This window comes from Odontesthes bonariensis, chromosome 6 (assembly GCF_027942865.1).
Source record: "Odontesthes bonariensis isolate fOdoBon6 chromosome 6, fOdoBon6.hap1, whole genome shotgun sequence".
Classification (NCBI taxonomy): domain Eukaryota; kingdom Metazoa; phylum Chordata; class Actinopteri; order Atheriniformes; family Atherinopsidae; genus Odontesthes; species Odontesthes bonariensis.
In genome coordinates this window covers 6,969,392-6,988,559 of record NC_134511.1, presented here as the reverse complement: position 1 = coordinate 6,988,559, position 19,168 = coordinate 6,969,392, and the positions used below count along the sequence as shown (strand labels likewise).

Here is a 19,168-nt window from a genome sequence, read left to right as displayed (position 1 = left end):
AATGAAAATCAGAACATCTCATTAAGTGAGAACTAAAAAAACAATGCCACGGTTGTGTTTTTGGGGAGTTTCACACCTCATGGTGTCTTCAGACGCCCTGATATCTGCTCCCAGGATCAGGAAGAAGGGATTTTTTTACTGAATATCTCCCCTTTAATCTAATTTAATCCCTTTAAGGTTTAACATTTTTACAGAGAAGACTGAACGCTACACAGCAAGACGTTTACAATCGGAGAGCAAAGTACTGGCTTTAAAATTCTTGTACATTTTGAGTCCAGCAGACAGTCCCACATGAAAGAAATTAAATTTAATGAAAAATTTAATTTGAAATGATCCGCCGACTCTTAAATTAACTTGTTCTCAGCCCTTTAAAGCTGTTGGGATTAATTATTTGGCTTTTTCAAACTTCTTATTTCCATGAGCTGGTTTGTTTGTGTTGTTTTTCAGCGCGTTGTTTACTCAGGCTGGACTTAAAAACACCCAAAGCTCTGACAAAACGTTTGTGAAATACTCCTTGAAATGACTCGTTTGCTGAGGAAAATCTATGAAACTCTGTGACCCCGGCTGTCTGGAACAACACCGTCCACACTGGGGATGCATGATATTCCAGGAATGAGCAGTGGGAACCAGCAGAGAGCCTCCACTGGGACCAGTTAACACTGGAACTCCCTCAGATGACATGTTTCAACTTCTGTTTGACAGACAGTTTTACACAAACAGGCCCAGAGTGTCATGAGAGAGGACGTCTGCTGAACCCTGAGACGGGATGAACGCACCCACTGATAAACCTGGATCGCTGCGATGATTGAAGAACAAAGTTCCCCTAAAATCAGAGCAGAAACGTGTTTCATAAACATTAGCACCACACTAAGAAATTATTACTTTTCAGGCCTGGAGACGGCTGCATTCTTGGCTGTTTCAGAGGTTTTCCTTCAGTTTTTCTGCCTTAAAGATGTCTGAACTTGTCTTCATGAGAGTCTTTGAAACTCATAAGATGGCGGGACTCTTTCTGTCTCTCATACAGCGAAGGGATGGTAAGTTCTGAACATACTGAACCGTAATATTTGAGTCTAATGTGCACAAAAGCAAATGGTGAAACAGAAGTTCAAGCAACAGGAAACACTTCACAAAGCTCAGAGACTAAATTTGTGGTGAATTTTCCTCACTGCACGCATCTGATAAATAAAGGCTTTACCAATATATACCACGATGCCAAGGAGGAAAGACATCAGCAATGATCTCAGAGAAGAAATTGTTGCTGCCCATCAATCTGGGAAGGGTTATAAGGCCGTTTCCAAACTATCTGGAGTCCATCGTACTACAGAGAGAAAGATTATTCACAGGTGGAAAACATTCAGGACAGCTGTCAATCTTCCCAGGAGTGGACGTCCCAGCAAGGTCACCCCAAGGTCAGAAACCCAAGAGCTACATCTCAGACTCTGCAGGCCTCAGTTAGCATGTTAAAGGTTAAAGTTAGTGACAGCACAGTTAGAAACAGACTGAACAGGTATGGCTTGTGTGGAAGGGCTGCAGGAGAAAGCCTCTTCTCTCTAAAAAGAACATGGCAGCACAGCTTAGGTTTGCAAAGCTGCTTCTGAACAAACCACAAGACTTCTGGAACAATGTGCTTTGGACAGACCAGAGCAAAGTGGAGATGTTTGCTCATAATGCACAGCAGCACGTTTGGAGGAAACCAAACACAGCAGCAGATCTACAGCAGAATGTGTGAAGAAGAGAAGAATCGAGGTGTTGCACCGGTGCAGTCAGAGTCCAGACCTCAGCCTGACTGAGATGCTGTGGTGGGACCTTCAGAGAGCTGTGCAGAAACCAGAGCTGCAAACCTCAATGAGCTGCTGTTCATTTGAGGTCCAGACATCTGAAACCTCCACATTGACAGAGGGTTGGCGTTCTTTCCCGGATTCATCAGTATCAGACCAAACCAAAGGTCTGATCTGTGGCATCTCAGCCACCAGGCTCTCCGGGGGGGTTTCAGGCCCAAAACAAAGGCTGATGCTAGTCAAAGCCAGTCTGAAACACGTAGTTTCAGGATTCAAACTTCCCTAATGTTGCTTTAAAGTCTCATCAGAGAAGTCTTCCACCGTCAGGAAGGAAAAATCTCTATCAAAGCGAGTAATCTCTGTTATATGATCTGTTTTGGTAAATCTTTCTCCATTTCCGCCTCATTTTGGGGTTAAATTGCTATAAAAACGTGTGTAAGTAGGGTCTGAAGGATGTGTGGGGTGTTTGGGAAGGAAAAACACGTTTTTTTTTGTGCTCATGTATCATTTATACATCTGTAACCTGCTGTCTCAGAGCTTTGCTTCAGTTTGAGACATCACAGGACAGACAGAGCATGACTTCTCTTTAACAAGAATAACACGTTCCAGCTTCTTAAAAAAAAAGTCAAATTTAGTCAAACGACCCCCCACTCAGCCGTTAAAAACACCAAATTTAGTTGCTCTAATATGTTTGTCACAATATTTTTACTTGGAAAGGAACAACTGGAGCTCCTTGTCCCAATATTTTGAGTTGGAACCGACAGACGCTCTGATCGAATACCTCGGTCCTGTCTGGGGTTTAACTCTCTGCGCCTCCCGGGTCGAAAAAGCACATTATTTCTCAGACAAGAATTTTTATGACTCGACTCGAGCTAAACAGCACGCCGTGCGAAGTGCTGAGAGGAGCGAATAAATAGACGAGGAAACCCAAACAAGCGGCGGCTTTAAAAAAAACGCCGAGCACCAAGACGGATGGTCGTGTAAACACGGGCCCGGAGTTCTTTAAAAAAAAAGCGAGAGTGTGACATCAGAATAGTTCGCGCCCGACTCGCTTATTGCTCAACACAATCCCAGCGATGATTAATAGGCGGCGGCGGGGGGGGGACTCAGAGCCGAACCCCCTTCGAGCCGCATAAATCACGGCGTGTTTTCTTTACAATGATGTGGCACTGAGGGAGGGGAGGGGGGGAAGAGAGACAAAAGAGAGGCGGACAAGAAGAAACTATGTGAGGCAAAGAGGGGAAAAAACTAATGAAAGAACAAAGGAGACGGACGGGTGAAGACCAAATAAGGAATATGGAGAAGAAAGGAAGAAGCAGCATCTGAGAGAGACGAGTTCAGTTGGAGGCAAAAGATGGAGAGAATACAGAAAGGAAGAGAAGCAGAAGAGGGAAAAGAGAGAAGAGAGAATGAGAGGAGGAGAGTTCTCCAGCTGGTTCCCGTCAGTAACAGTTATTAGTTTGTCAGATAAGGTCTGTGTGTGTTTACGTTCGTCTTCGTCTGACTGAAGCTGTGTGGAGAGTGTGTCTATCTTTGTGAGGACCGGTGTCACAGCCACTGCCCCCCCCCGTTGTAAAAAATCCTAAATGTTCTGAAAACAAAGTGGTGAAAAACACCTGGATTCAACTCGACTCGAGTAAACCACAGCAGGAGTTTTTCTGACGTCACACGCATCCCGCTGGGCTTTAATCGTGGTAAAAACTGTCCCACAAACGGTTAAAACCTGGACGTTTTATAGCGAAACATGGTGTAAACAGGAGGAAGACCCCCGGGTGGCGGCGTGTCATGTGGAGCGATGCGCGGTGCAAACATCCTGAGGTTTATTTAGTGGGTTTGAAACCAAAGTGTGAAGCTGTGGTCAGAAGGATTTCGCTCTTTATCCGCGGTTCTAAAAACACGAACTGGTTCTGCTAACCACGCGGGCTTAATTATAAACATATAACCCTCTGATACTCGCTTAAATGTCCCGTAGCGTGTTGCACCTCCACCGGACACTTTTTACAGCCATCAGCCGCTGTTCTTGGCAGAGTTGGTAGAAGGCCTCCCCAGAAGCTTAATGTCGGCCTGTTTTATTAAGTTTTTAAAAACAGTTCTGATGCGTGTTCGGGATCTTTGTCCCGTTTGAACAATTAATTGTGTGAGTTTCAACCTGAAATATTTGGAGGTAGTCTTCCTCCTTCATTACTCCAGCACCACTGGCAGCGAAACAGCCCCAGAGCATGATGCTGCCGCCGCCGTGCTTGACAGTTGGCTTTGGTCTGAAAGCTTCATTCACTCAAACAAACCTCTCGTCTCTGTGGCCAAACAGCTCAATCTTTGTCTTTTGAAACATCCACGTGGGCAGCTGCAAATTCCAGTCGAGTTTGGAGATTTTCTTTCTTGGTCGGGACGCTCTCAGTAAAGCTGGCTTCGCTGTGGACGCTGATGTTCCAGCTGTTTCCTGTTCATGGCAGACTTGAGTTGTTCCTGAACATCTCACCAGCTTCGTCTAAAGGTTTTCTTCCACACTTTGGTCAAAGTGGCGACACGTTTTAGGATCTTTGAACAAGCAGTTGTTTAGAAATAACTTTCTCAACTTCATAGAGCTTCACTCAGTGGGGTCACATGGCACTGAAAGGATCGGACTATTGGCTAAATTACAATCAGACTGAGTTATTAAGTGCATGTAGACACCTTAATCTGACTAAGAACTGGATCGGATTGGATTAAGATAACTGGGTTGAAAGTCACTCTAAACCTGCTTGTAGACGCTGAAGCTCGTGGTGAATCAGACTTTGCGTTCTGCGCATGCTCCAGATGTTTTCCCGGGGTCGTGACCCGGAAGTGAAAGGAGACGATATTCCTGTTGTTGTCGCCGTCAGAAAGAAACAAACAACGCGATGGAGAATGCTCCGTTGGGCATCGAGTTTGTGCAGCAAGCAGCTCATCACAGACCAAATGTAGAGGGACGTAGCTTCATCTGGCTCTGCGTTCTCCATCTTTCTCCAACGCCTGAGTTTGTTGTTGTTGTTGGTGGTGAAGAGGTCAACAGGAAGTGGCTCTATTAGCAACAGTTGGAATGGGTACAGCGCCACCTATCATACCGGGGTATGACACGCTTTGTGCCTCTGATTTCACCGCCATATATCCAAGGAGAATTACCCTCGCTCAGCTCATTCTTATTGTAATTTAGCCAATAATCTGATCCTTTCAGAGCCATGTGACCCCACTGAGTGAGTTCCTTGGACCTTCCCATCGTTCTGAGCATCGGTCAACCCAACAAGTGTTAAACAGATTCTTTTTATGTTGGAAAGGAGAAACCAGCTGTAGTCGATCATTAACGGACGATAAATAAATCATTCAAAGTGTGCAAACTTCTGACCACAGCTCTACACGTGACACTACTGTCCTCATTTCTTTATACTTTACTTCCAAGGCGCCAGGCTTCCTTGTTTCTGTAAATTATCGAAGCAGAAGCTGGTAAACTCCTCAGCTAACCAACCAAAACTTTACCTGTTTGAACCGAGCCAGCTCCTTTAAGGCGCGGCCCCACTGCTGCTTGTAGTGGAGCTTCGACTTGGTGGTGGACTCCAGCTTCCTCTCCAGTTCCACCTTAAAAAAAAAAAAAATCAGATTAAAACAAGGATCAGGATACCATTTCTGTTGACTGGTTCGAAGCGAATAAACGGGGCTGTGCGACGTCACCACATGCTGGAGGGAAGACAAACAACAGCTGTGGTGGACATCCACAGGAGGAGTCACTTTAATCTCTGAGAATATCTGAGATGTTACAGGATGTCGGTCAGCCACAGAGTTTATCGTTTGTTGGCTCGTGAGTCGCATCATTTTGATCTTTGCAGGCCGACGTAATTATCAAAGTTGTTTCTATTCCACAAAAATGCATCAAGTCTTCTTTAAAATAGGCAAAAAACACCTGAAGTCTTCTAAAAAAGGTGAAAGAAACCCGTCTAGAGTCAAACATCTGAAACATCTGCACGGCACTAATGAGTTAACAGCAGAAAGGGATGCATGGGGCTACCAATCAGATGAGTCAAACATTTGTTGCGTATCATTGAAGATTAAGCAACAATAATGAACTTTTTTGAGCTCAAAGACAGCTTCATACACCTCGTAAGGTCTTTTTTAAGGTAACTGAGGTCAAAATCTTCAGGATTTCTTTCATCTGTGATTTGAAGTTACGTGTTTAACAAAATAAGAGTCATTTCTCCTGCTGAAACTCTAAAATCCAGCCGCTCACCTTCTCCAGGGTCAGCAGGTTGATCTCCGACTGCAGTCTGAACTCAGGTCTGACGCTCTGTTGCTCTCTGTAGAGCTGAAACTCTTTCTCCAGCTGTTTGTATCGAGACTCTCCGTCTGCGATCTGAACAACAGAAACACAAACAAACCAAGGAGTTAATCAGCTTCAGGTGAACTTCAGCGATCCGCTCGAACAGATCCGCCTGTACCTGCTGCAGCAGCCGGGCTCGCTCCTCCTCCATCAGGCGGACTTTGTCTCTCTCCAGCGCCTCCCGGTGGTCGCACTCCCGCTGCAGCCTCCTGCTGCTCTCCTGCAGCTCCCTCTGGGTCAGATCGTGCTCGGCCCGCAGCTCCCTCTGCAGCCGCTGAGTCTGAGGACGATGAAAACCATCAGAGCAGCATTTTATAGTCTCACTTTCTGGTAAACGGGGCCGAGTCTCATCAGCAATCATTCTGGAAACACTTTAATATCAAAGTACGTTTTTTGCTTTACTTTTAGGATTCTTTGTTTTCAGGAAATTGAGCATTTTAAAAGACCAAAAGAGTGATTTAAAAACAGAGAAAATTAAGCGCAGATGAGTCAGTTTATATCTACAGCACTAAGCTCGATAATTTATACTGAGACACAGATGGTGAACACACTTCCACCTGGTTTTAACTCCTGTTTTTCCCTTTTTTATCCTTTTCTGAGCTCATGAACACAACCATGAACAAAGCTGTTCCAACTTGTGATCTTTTTCATGTTTTTTTGTCATAGAAAATTAGTTAAAGTTCATATCCGTTAGTTTAATTTGTTCTCAGAGTCCAGAAATCCTCTGTTAGGAAGAGGGACAACAACTCAGAGGGCTCAGCATCTGTCACATCTGTCTCCTCGATAGCCAACAGCCAACACTAACTTCATCAGTATTCTGAAAAACCCGGTCCTCATCACTGCTGACACACTGGTTCCCCCCCAGATTTGATGTGTTTTGTGGGACTTTCAGCCTGTTTTATTCTGTAAATTGGACAGATTTTACTGTACTGTGTGTTTAAATTTCAGATTCAGACGAATGGATTTCACTCCGACTACATGGTCACATAGTTTCTAATCAATATCAAATAGATTAATAATAATCAATTAATAAATCCATAAAATGAACAAATAAGCTTAAAACTGTCTGAACTGACTCAGTTATTAAATAACAGGAAATAAAATTCCAGAGAAACTTTGGAAAAATTTAATTTTAAACTAAAAACATTCACATTTCATTAAACTTAGATATTTACATCTATATTCAGGTAATTAACTTTATGGTTTAATTCATCATATCCAATACTTATATAGTTATTTGCTTATTTAATTTCTTCCTGGAATTTTATAATGTGGATCTTTTGCCTTTTATTGTTTTTTTTACCACCTTTAAATGTTATCATTTGACACAATTTGCTGGAATTTACACTTAAATTTGTATTTTTTGTTTGCTGGAACACAAGGTGTTGAAACTGTGGATAAACTGGTTCTCCAGACGGAGCCGAAACTCTGGATCAAACCCTCCTTTACCTGCAGCTCGGCCTCAGCCAGCTGCTTCTCTCGCTTCTCCAGGTCCGACAGAGTCCTCTGAAGCTGCTCCTCCAGCAGGTTGTACTCCACCTCCTGCAGACACACACACAGGTGGGTGTAGAAAACAGGTGGAGGAACATGTGTGTGCGATGTGTGTGTGGGTGGATGTGGACCCTGCACCTTCTTCTTGACCAGAGCTTCCCTCTCTCCGTCCCTCTTCCTCCACTCCTCTGCCAGCGCCTGCATGTGTCTCAGCTCCTTCCTCCTCAGCTGAAACAGAACCATCAAACTTTACTGGGAGCAACCTCTGAACCATTAATGGGTAAAAACATCCGAGGAAACCGTCTTAAAAAGGACAAATAAAAATAAAATGTTGATTTAATTCTGAATTTCACATGAATTTAAAAAGATTGTGGAGAGTCTTGTTATTGTTAGAGTGACACATCCAAAGTACGGAGCACCAAAACTCAACTAAAATAAATACAGAAATAAAAGTTTATTTTTGCTACTGTAAAAATAAATGATGAATTACTTAATGCAAAATAATCATATAGAATTTAAGTTTGTGTTAATGTTGATATTTATTTACTTTATTGTTTATTTATTTATTTATTCTATTTGTCATTTTAATTGAAATATATTTAACTTTTTACTTTGTTTATTTGTTGTTCTTTTATTTATTTACGTGTTACTTTTCTTTTCCACATATTGAACCATTTATTCAGTCTAAACTATTTATTTCTTTATTTCAAACAAACATTTTTCTAAATTAACTTTCACTTATGGACGTATTAACTCATCTGTCATTTCTGCACTTTCTCCCCCTTTTTATTTCCATGTTTTCTTTTTATATTTCTCCGTCTCTGTTCTCATATTCCTGTATGCGTTTCTGCTTTATTATGCAAATGAGGGGGCGGGGTTTCAGACCGTGTCATAAGCCGCTTTCGGACAGACCGTTCTAAGAAAGTAGTTATCAGAACTACCCTCCTCGAATTTGGTTCTGATAACTATCCTTCCCCAGCGGAACTGTTTCAGTCTGCATTCGCACATGAGTCGGGACCTGATAGGGACTGATGCGCCGCACGCAGCCGTCTGCTTCAGTGACGTGTTAGCCGTTAGCCGTTAGCGCTACATTCAAACACAAAACAAAACGGTAAAAGTAAGGAGAGTAGAAAAAACACCACCAAGAAGCTAATATGGAGAGCGGGGAGGCCACTGTGTTTATGGTCTAAATGATGGTGATATTAATCATGGACAATCACATCAGGCGTCTAATATCGAGGCTGGAAGAGCTCACAGAGTCAGGAGACAATACTTTTTTATTTCATGAAGGAAGAAAGGAGAGCAGAGCTCTGCAGACAAATGAGACCAGTGTAAGTTGACTTATTAAACACCCGCTGGTTGTGTCTGTGTCATATGAGGAGACATTTCAGCCGTGATGGAATTACATGGGGCGTAGCTACCAACCACCAAACACCTCCCTTAGATTAGTTCTATAGAACCATGAAAAGACCCGACCTCGGAGAAGGAGCTAAATAGTTATAGGAACTAAGGGAGAAAGCCCCGAGTTGCTGTATGTCCGAACACGGGAGAAAACGGCCCCGCGGATTAAAAGGTTATTAGAACTGCCAAAGGTTCCTACAGTCCGAAAGCGGCTATTGAGGTCTGTTTCACAACGCAGAGACCAGAAGTGGGGAAGGCTAACAGCCTTAGCTTAGCTTACAATCAGAACAGTCAGAGTGCAGTTAGTTGCACAGCCCACATTTTTGTTCAAATTATGTAAACAACTTCCGTATTCTAAGCCGACCAATCAGTGATAAGCGAACACAAACTGTCTCGTCTTTAATTGAGAAGCTCTCGTATCGTAGCTTCAGATCCCGAAGTCCCGTTTTTGCCACTTTTAGTTTCAGGTAGGGATGTCCCGATCAGGTTTTTTTGCCCCCGAGTCATTTGATTTTGAGTATCGATACAGAGTCCCGATCCGATACTTCTACAGTACATTAAAAAAATTAAGAAAGGCGAAGAAACAGATCCAGGATGTCCCTGATTTTTCATTTCATCCACTTATTTGATCATTTAACACTTATAAACAGAGCACTTCTGTGAGGTAGCTTGAACAAAAAAAGTAATCAAGTAATAAACAAATTCTTCATGTTGTAGTTTAGTCCAACGATGTCTAATAGAAAACGAGCAGCAGCTCAACCTGAAATAGCTGGCAGGCAGATGATGGTTTTCTTGATGAAAACCAACATCTCTACCTTGTCTGTTGGAGCCTGTTCCTGTTCTCATCAAGAATTATCAGCCATGTCCTCGCCACCTCTTGAAATCCCAAGTTTGCATATCTCACAGTTTGCAATCGCAACGTTTTTGTCGTCCACTTTAAAATACTTCCACACCGCGGATATTCGGCCCCAGCTTCAAGCTGCTGCCGTGTTCTGCTTCGCTTTACGGCAGCAAAGTGACGTCATGCCGCATGTTTCTGTGGGTCGTTGAGACCGTAGATATAAAAATTCGGGGAGTTATGATTATTGTAGTTGGGGATAAACACCTTCCTCAGTCGAAATAAATGCAATGTGGAGGCATTGGAGACCCATCCAAGATGGCGGCCGCGCTCCAATACGTCAGTCTAAGCGGCGTCAACGTATATTATTTCTATGGTTGAGACGGTCTGACTCTGTACCACCACATAACAGTGTCAGTAATTGAGTCAGAAACCACGTGATCGGATCGGGACATCCGTAGTTTCAGGAACAATTTTCTGTGCAGCTCGAAACCCCGCCCCCTAATTTGCATAATGAGGCAGAAATACAAACCAGAGACTGAGAAATGTAAAAACGTGGAAACATAATGTGCTTGGTGAAATAAAAAAGGGAGATAATATAAATGGGAAGTAAGTACGGCTACAAATTAGATACATTTTAAAAATTAGATTAAAAAAAAATGTACAGTGAAATCAAAATAAAATAAATAAATTAATCATCTGGAGGGAATAAATTATCAATACGATGTAAAGAAGAGAGAGTAACAAATTAACATAGAAGGAATTTAAATATATCCCAGTTTAAAGAATGAATTAAATAGAAAACTGAGAAGCAAAGTAAATAAATAACGTTTAAACAACAAAAATGAATGCAGTTAAAGAATTAAAGCAGAAAAAATTATTTATTTATTTTTGCATTTATTATTTTTTATTTATTTTGTTTGTTTTGTGGCGTTCAAGTCCTCCATAGCGGAGCGTCTAACCTGATCATCGAACAGATCCTCCTGCTCCTCCTTCCACAGCTCCAGCTCCAGGGCCGTGCGGTACTCCAGGGTCTCTCTGGGGGCCCCGGGGCCTGTTGGCCCCTGTGGTGCTGTGGGTGGGTGGGAAGACGGCCGAGTGGGGGCCGGAGCTTCATTCTGGGGAAATAAAGAATATTCTCACAACTATTTTTTCTTTATTTATATTATTATTTGTTTCTTTTTGCTAAATTCAATGAAGTGAAAACACAGAAAATTATTTAATTTGTACAAATTACAAATATTAAAAACTTTCTTGAAATTGGGTTTGAATAATCTATAAATAAATAAAAACACACGAATAAAGAAGATAAAAAGTGTGATTAGTCACATCTTCTTTAATAGAAGAATCAGGGCTTTAGATTCAAATAAATTAAAATATTCTGATCTAAAAATCAGATGTATGATATAATATTTAATTTATTAATATTTTTCCAGCCCCTCATTCAATTATAAAGTTATTTAAAGCATCTTCGACTGTAAAATACTTTAAAATACTTATACTGGTTAATTATTTAACATTAAAGATCATTCAGGGCCTCCAGCGTCACCACGGCGACACATTTCTGATGAGAACAAGACGACAAAAGGCTAAAAACCAGATTTGGCAGAAAAAGAGCGCCACCTGCTGTCCGTGTGGGGGAATCCCAAGAGTTTAAGCTTTAAACTAAAGGGCAGCACAGCAGCAACATGATGAATAAACTTTGCGCTGACGGAGCTGCAGAAGAGGCCGAAATGATGATAATCTGAATGATTTATCATGCTGTGAAGGAGGAGGAACTTCTAAACAATTAATTATTAAGTTCATGTCAGTCCAGTTTACAGAGAGGACGGGTTCTCCGACCTGTCATAAAAATGTGTGATTTTCATTTTAAACTGAGGAATAAAGATGAAACTATTTATTTACACCCAATTCTCCTGATTAAATGTATGATTTTTACCTCCAAGATAAAACAAACCCCCCCCCCACACACACACACACACACACACACACACACACACACACCTGTGAGGAGTCCGACACGATGATGTCTTTTGCTCTGATGAACCCGAGGTCCTCCAGCGTGGCCACGTAGCTCAGCTCCGCCACCTTCTCTGTGGGGCTGACGGAGGAGACGCAGACGTTCAACATTCTGCAGGCGAACGTTGATCATGTGACCCGTCGGGGCCGTTTCCTACCTCTGCGTTTGGAGCACGGGGACCCGGTCCTGGTGAGTCTGTCTCCAGCTCGGCTCCCCCGTCGCGCCCGTGAACCTGGTCCTCTCCGAGCTCAGCAGGTGGGACAGCTGGACGGAGGCTCGGCCAATCAGCTGGTCCCTGCTGGTGGCGCCTCGGTGCCAGACCTCCACCAGCAGAGGAACTCTGCGAGTTCAAACCCATCACACACACACACGAGATGTTTATCTGCACAGCTAAAAAAGACAATCATCTGTTTATGGTCCAAATTAGGAATAACGCTCACATTCAGCTCTCTGAGCTACTTTGAGCCTAAATTTTATCTATAACCCTAAATTCTTCGCATGTCTTCCTCTTACTGTCAGAGCTGGAGTTACCAGAAACAAGGAGCCAAATCTGTAAAAATAAACTAGGGCTGGGCGAGTTAACTCGCGTTAACTCGTTAATTACTTACTGATAAATATTTTATCGCTCAAATTTCTTATTTATTTTATTTTGTAAAAGTCTGTTGCTGTCTGCTGTGGAACCGGAAAAGAAAGTAACCGGCGGATCCACCAAACATGGAGAAGGGTACGGAACTTTTACTCGGCCATTTTCATTTTAAAGTTCTTCCAGACGGCGGAGTCGACAGAACCAAAGTCATCTGTAAACTCTGCCAAGTTGAATTGTCTTCTCAGCGTAGTAGTTCCAGTCTAAAATATCACTTAAAGGCAAAACACACAACTGATAGCAGCAAGTCATTCAAGGAAACAGACAGTGGAGCGAGGCTTCTACATAAAAACTACAGAAAGATGCTGATGTTAAAAGTGTGTTTGCACAACAAATGTTATGGCACTTTCATTCATATGGCAGCACATTTAAAATAAAGCTAAATGCTAAAAGCTATACACTACTTTTGAATTCATTTTTGGATTTTGCGTACAAATGCGATTAATCGTGATTAATCAGGGAAATCATGAGATTAATTAGATCAAAGATTTTAATCCTTGCCCAGCCCTAAAAAAAAACCAAAGAAACAAACCTGGCAAAGCAGCAGTTTATGTCACGAGATGCCACGAATTGCCATAAATGGGGAAACGTGTCTCAGAAAAAGCTAAATTCTAATGTTTCTTACTCTGAATCCGACCGTACTCGGTTAAGGTGATCAGATTATTATTATTATCTCACTTATTCAGAGTGAGTTTCATCAGAATATTACTGACGAGCTGACGCCCACCGGATCAAAAGTTAGACGCTAACCGTGATATTTGTGTCACGTTTGTCAGAATCATGACGCCATGGTGTGAGTTTCCCACCTGAGGAAGGTGTCCTGCAGCTGATGAGGAAGGGCGGCGAAGTCGAAGGCGCAGTAGGACTGCGGCAGAGACGCCTCCGTGTTCCTCTGCAGCTCCACAGGAGGGTTGGTCATGATGGGGGCCGCGCTGCCGAAGAACTGGTACGAATACCTGGAGCACAAACACACGACCATCAAACAAGCAGAGGCTGAAATGTAAAACAGGCAGGATTACCTCTGCTCTGATTGGTTAATTTTTAGACGTTTGACATCTTTTAAGGTGACAGATTCTACCTTTTTTTACAATTTGACACATTTTTCTGAGGTCTTATTGAGCCGTCGGAGACAGACTTTGGTCAAAATACTGCTGGTTTCAGCATAGTGGCTGTCTTAACAGTCCGTTTTGAGGGGTGGAGACTTCACAAGTGCTCAACCCCGCCCACACTCCACCCTTCTGGTGAGGCCGGCAACAACTCAACCCTCAGTTGGGGTAAAAAGTTAAATTAGGAATTCACACAAAGGGTCACTAAATAAATAAAATACCTTAAATAAATAGCAGGGTTTTGTTTTTAAGGAGTTTTACACTTGCTGGTCACTTTAATGCTTTTATTTTATGCACTTTGAATTGCACTTTGAAAGCACTTTGAATTGTTTTGTACATGAAATGTGCTATACAAATAAATTTGATTTGATTCAGAAACCCTAATAAATGCCTCAAAAGTGATTTTTCCATAATATGCCCCCTACAAAGGCTTCCTTAGACATAAAGATATTACATTTTCTACACCTCTGTGCACCTGTAGATCGGCTTGACAGTAAAAAAAAACGTCTCAATAAATGGAAACACCCTCAGAAAGTTCAGCATTCGTTTTGCACTTATTCTATGAAGAACAAAAGTTTTTATACATAAAGAAGATAAGGATCCTTTAAAGGGATAGTTCGCCTCTTTTGACTATGAGCTATGACATATGATATGATATGATATGTTATGAAGGGAGAGAAAATAGGGCCAAGCGGTTGTGAGGTCTGACTTTTTCCTGGAGAACAATTTTGTGATGCAAATGTATTACTCTTTTGAACGCATTTTGTTTTGAGAAGCAAAACGCTTTATTTTTTAAACCCCAGCCAACTAGCCGGACTACCTTCATCAACACCAAAACGAGGCTGGAACTCGGCTCACAGGACGCAGCAGGGGGTAAGAAGATGTTCATAAATGATATTGCTAATATGGGATGTCATACAGCTTCATGTCAAAAGAGGCGAACTATCCCTTTAAATAACAGTCAGGGATAGTTTTCATTCAGTAAGTAAACTGAGAAACGGACTGGAGCTTTAGTGACTCTGGATGTTTTGGTCTGTTACACCCGTGCGGACTCATGGAGACCAGCTGCAGTTTTTAACTCGGTTTTAACTCGGTTTTAACTCGGTTTTAACCCGGTTTTAACTCGTTTTTTAACCCGGTTTTAACTCGGTTTTAACTCGGTTTTAACTCGGTTCAGATGGGGTGTTTCACCTGAGAGTCGCAGCGATGGGATGAGGCAGGCTGAGCTTCCCCAGGCTGCGGAGATCCAGGGAGAAGCAGTAGTGATGGGCGGAGGAGGGGATGGACACCTTGGGAGCAGAGACACTGACGGATGACGCTCCACCTTCTGCTGCAGCCTCGGGCCGGCTGTGCGGCGGAGCAGGAGCTTCCACATCTGCAGCAGGACACAAGCCAACAAACGCGCCTTCAGCCGTGACGCTCTGAAGCTTCTGGCCTGTGACGGCGCTCTGATGCCCACCTGTCGCTGCCGCCTGCTCTCTGTGCCGCTGAAGCTCCTCCATCAGACTCTCCGCTTCGCTCTCTGTGTGAGAGGAAGGCGGAGGAAGAGGAGGAGGAGAACGGTGAGGGGGGGGCTTCTGCACTGGAGAGGCGCTCCGAGGTCTCAGCTCAGGTGGTGGAGCTCCGGTGCTCTTCTTGTTCCCCACAGACTTCGAAAACACACAAAACAGCGTGAAGGATTACATGAATTCTGCATCTCTGCAGCTTCACCGACCCGCTCCACGTTTTCCCAAACATCTACGTCACCTCCATGTTTCTGGTTACCAACAAACGTGTCACATTTACCAGGAAACATCCACATGAGCGACCGTGCACCCCACTTTACCAGCATACCACACGAGGGCGCAGGCTGCTTTTTACCACGTGCAACAATGCAAACAAAAGTCACCAACTGACCGCAAAGCACTGCCGGAGAAAGGCTGAAATGTGCGAACAGACGAGACAAATCAGAACTTTAAATGAGGAACTTTCAAACAAAGGGGAACTAACGAATCCAGGGTTGTGTTTTTGGGGAGTTTTACTCTTGCTGGTGCCTTAATATGCCCTAATTCATGCTGCCAGGAACAGGATTTTTCCATAACATGTCACCTTTGACTCTGTGTCCTCCTCTGCTCATCTCGCATGTGGGGTCCCCCAGGGCTCAGTTTTAGGCCCTCTTCTCTTCTCTCTTTACCTGCTACCACTTGGTTCCATACTAAGAAAGCATGGGATGTCCTTCCACTGTTATGCGGATGACTGACAGATTTATGTACCACTGAAAAAGAAGGACGCTTATTCTTATACTCAGGTGTCTGGACGACATAAAGGCCTGGATGAGTATAAGCTTTTTAAATTTTAATGAGAAAAAGACAGAGGTGATGGTTTTTGGTGGCACTACTGGGTCCCAGTTCATTAAGCCAACTGTCACTAACCTTGGGGTGAAAGTGGATATTGATCTCAAGCTCGACTGTCAGGTAAATTTGGTTGTTAAATAGAGTTTCTTCCACTTGAGGCAGCTTGTAAAAATAAAACCTATTCTTCCAAAGCAACACTTTGAAACAGTAATTCACACCTTTGTAACCACAAGGCTGGATTACTGTAATGCTCTTTATGTGGGGGTTAGTGGGTCCTCCATCGCCCGTCTTCAGATGGTGCAAAATGCTGCCGCACGTCTTTTTTAAATTTATTTTAGTATTATTATTGTTTTAAATTATATAGCTGTTTTTTTCTTTTAATTTAATGTTTTTATTTTTCTGTACAGCACTTTGGTCAACTAAGGTTGTTGTAAAGTGCTTTATAAATAAAATTTGATTGGATTGGACCTTTAACACCTTCAGATACACCAGAGATGTTCTTTCCTGAGAGTATTTTCATTCTTTGGAGGTGTGTGAGTACCTGAGGCGCGACGTCCTCCTTTCTCAAGGTAACAGCCACTCCGAGGGTGGACTGCAGGTCTGCAGGCAGAGCCGGGAGCTTCACGCGTTTCGGAGGTTGCAGCACGAAGGCTCCCTCCACCGTCGCCACCTTGTTGTCCAGATCGACAGGAACAGCAGCCAGAGCTGAGAGGGAAACATTGGTGCAGCCCAGAGAGTGATTCCCACAGCACAGGTGGATCTGAAGGGGTGGAGAAAGGCTGCAGCGTTCAGAGGAGAGTCACAACGAGGCCTCACACAGATGCTGCTTTGACTCACCTCTAAACTGGGCTGCTGGGACAGGAAGGGCAGAAGGATCTGTTTGCTGCTGCGGATGCGCACAGAGGCGCGCTCCGGCTCAAAGTCGGGGCTCAGAAGATTGTGAAAAGGCTCGCTGGTGATGTCGTTACCGAGTAGAGAGTAGTAGAAGAAGAACCCCGAGTCCTCTGCTGACAGCTTCATAGTGCTGGGGATCAACTGCAGCGAGCAACAACAACTTTAATACCTCATTTCAAAGATTACGTGTCAGTTTGTTTTTTATTTTAGGGTTAATTTGAGCTCAGTTTCAACATTTAAACTGGAAATAAAATTCAGCAAATGTTCTATTTACATCCACAGGCTCTAAAGAAAGTAAAATAACTGCATTTTCCCAACAATAACATGAATATTTGAACCATATTTCATAATTCTCATGTTTAAGGTGGTTAAAAACAACAAATATTCAAAGTCGAGACTCAATTAAAGAGCACATATCAAGAAAAAAAGTCCTGTTTTCTGTACTTTAGAGGATACTTTTAGTATCTGAAGTGGTTTTTGGACCAGTTCAAGGCTTCGACTCGCAGCGAGATTGTGGATGAAAGACGGATCAGAACCAACTGTCTGTGTATTTGAGAAAAGGTTTGAGCTCTCGGGTTATTCACCGCATGACGTCTCACAGCTTCTCCCAGAACTCAGACCCAAACAGCAGCCATAGATACGCTGTCAGCTGGGTTTATCTTCATGTGACGCATGTGGAAAAAGCAACAGCAGCAGCGACAACAAAACCATCCAGTGAGCGACTTTACAGCCAAGAAAAACCGAGTGTTTCTCCACTTTCTGTTATCAAACTTAATTGATAACAGATGCTGGAAATTTCTGGCTGTGACCTCATTATCTACAGTAAATAAATACAGTCGCAGCTCGAGTTATCGGTCGGGCGTCAGAGGGATTCGTCACCTGTTCCAGTTTGGTGGCGAAGGCCACGGTGACGGACAGGACGAACATGTCGGTGCAGAGATCTGCAGGTCCCACTTGATGGTAACCCTGGTCTGGGATCAGCACGGCCTCCAGCTTGTCAGGGAGGAGATCGGTAACTGAGGAGGAACCTGCAGGAGGAAGATGAAAAACTCCAGAATATCAGAGGTGGATCTGGGTCTGAACTACAGACGACACAGAGTGGTTTCACCTCACTTGAGTTTAATACAGACTCTGCTGACGGAGACATTTCTGACACCCAAAAAGTTCATGAAAATTAGAAACACTGGCAGCTATGAATCTGAGCGAGTGGCCATGACTTGTGGAGTCCCCCAGGGGTCAATTCTTGGACCTCTTCTGTTTAACTTGTATATGCTCCCTTTGGGTCAGATATTGCAGAACTTTAACATCAATTATCACAGTTATGCAGACGATACACAACTTTATGTGTCTCTGTCACCGGACGACTGCAGCGCACCTGGATGAGAGACTTTAACGTCCCGTTTAGCTTGTGGAAAAACATCAAGCAAATAGCAAATTTTAAAGAGCAACAAACACACGTGGACTGGTTCTAGTTCTAAACAAGTCACAGTTAGACTCATCGATGACGGCTTACCAAAGAGAAACAGAGTTCGGGCTGCAGAGAAGAACAAGAGTCGATAAACTTCACACTGAAATTCGATAAATTCATTCACACTAAATAATAAATACACTCAGAGGATGCGTGGACAGGATAAAGCACACGGAGAACCAGCTGACCTTGTCGGGGCGGCGCCTTCTTGGCTTTGAACCTATCGGGCGAAGGTTCGGACGCCTTGGAGTCGTTCTCCAGCACCATGCTGAGGAGGAGGGCGGGTCTCTGCTTGGTGTATTTGCTGCTCAGCAGCGGATACCAGCGAGGCTCCTGACACATTTAATCAGAACACCGGTCATGTGAGCACAAGCTGGAGGTCACTCATTAAAACATTCCTCTGCCGTCGTTCACCTGTTTGACTTCTTGCACCGATCTGAGGTCCAGGATGATGTAGCCGACGGCGTCTTTCCTCTTGCTGACCGAGTCAACAGCAAAACACTGAACCTTGATGGGAGTTCTCTGCAGCCTGAGAGGAGAGAGACGCCAACGGTTAGCGAACAGACGCTCAACGTGGCGTCGGGTAAAAACACGGAGGCTGTAGGTTAATGTTCAAATCAGTCAAACAAAAGAAAGTCTCAATCAATAAATAAATCGGAGGATAAATAAATCTGAGGAGACAAAAGACCAAAGAAAGAAACAAATAAGTAATTCAGTGTGATATCAATATTTTATTCGTAGTGTTTCTACAGAACAGATTGTTCCCATGAACACATTCAGTCACGGTGATTGTGGCACTGCTGTGATTCAAAACACGAATTTACTCTAAATTCAGCTGGTGCAGAACGCTGCTGCCCGTCTTTTAACCA

General features: G+C 43.3%; 1 protein-coding gene across 1 annotated transcript in view; it reads right to left on the bottom strand.

The window, feature by feature from the left end:
* cep120 (centrosomal protein 120) overlaps positions 1–19,168 on the bottom strand; it is a 30,446-nt gene that overhangs the window by 9,111 nt on the left and 2,167 nt on the right. Inside the window, exons 3-18 of the mRNA XM_075467193.1 lie at positions 18,714–18,828; positions 18,488–18,632; positions 17,711–17,859; positions 16,775–16,972; positions 16,479–16,697; positions 15,064–15,253; positions 14,796–14,979; positions 13,305–13,454; positions 12,013–12,195; positions 11,840–11,936; positions 10,798–10,953; positions 7,735–7,824; positions 7,555–7,647; positions 6,224–6,385; positions 6,016–6,138; positions 5,271–5,369 (exon numbers count right to left, since the gene is read on the bottom strand). Of these exons, the coding sequence (XP_075323308.1) occupies positions 5,271–5,369; positions 6,016–6,138; positions 6,224–6,385; positions 7,555–7,647; positions 7,735–7,824; positions 10,798–10,953; positions 11,840–11,936; positions 12,013–12,195; positions 13,305–13,454; positions 14,796–14,979; positions 15,064–15,253; positions 16,479–16,697; positions 16,775–16,972; positions 17,711–17,859; positions 18,488–18,632; positions 18,714–18,828 (2,353 nt within the window). The remainder of the gene's footprint in view (positions 1–5,270; positions 5,370–6,015; positions 6,139–6,223; positions 6,386–7,554; positions 7,648–7,734; positions 7,825–10,797; positions 10,954–11,839; positions 11,937–12,012; positions 12,196–13,304; positions 13,455–14,795; positions 14,980–15,063; positions 15,254–16,478; positions 16,698–16,774; positions 16,973–17,710; positions 17,860–18,487; positions 18,633–18,713; positions 18,829–19,168) is intronic.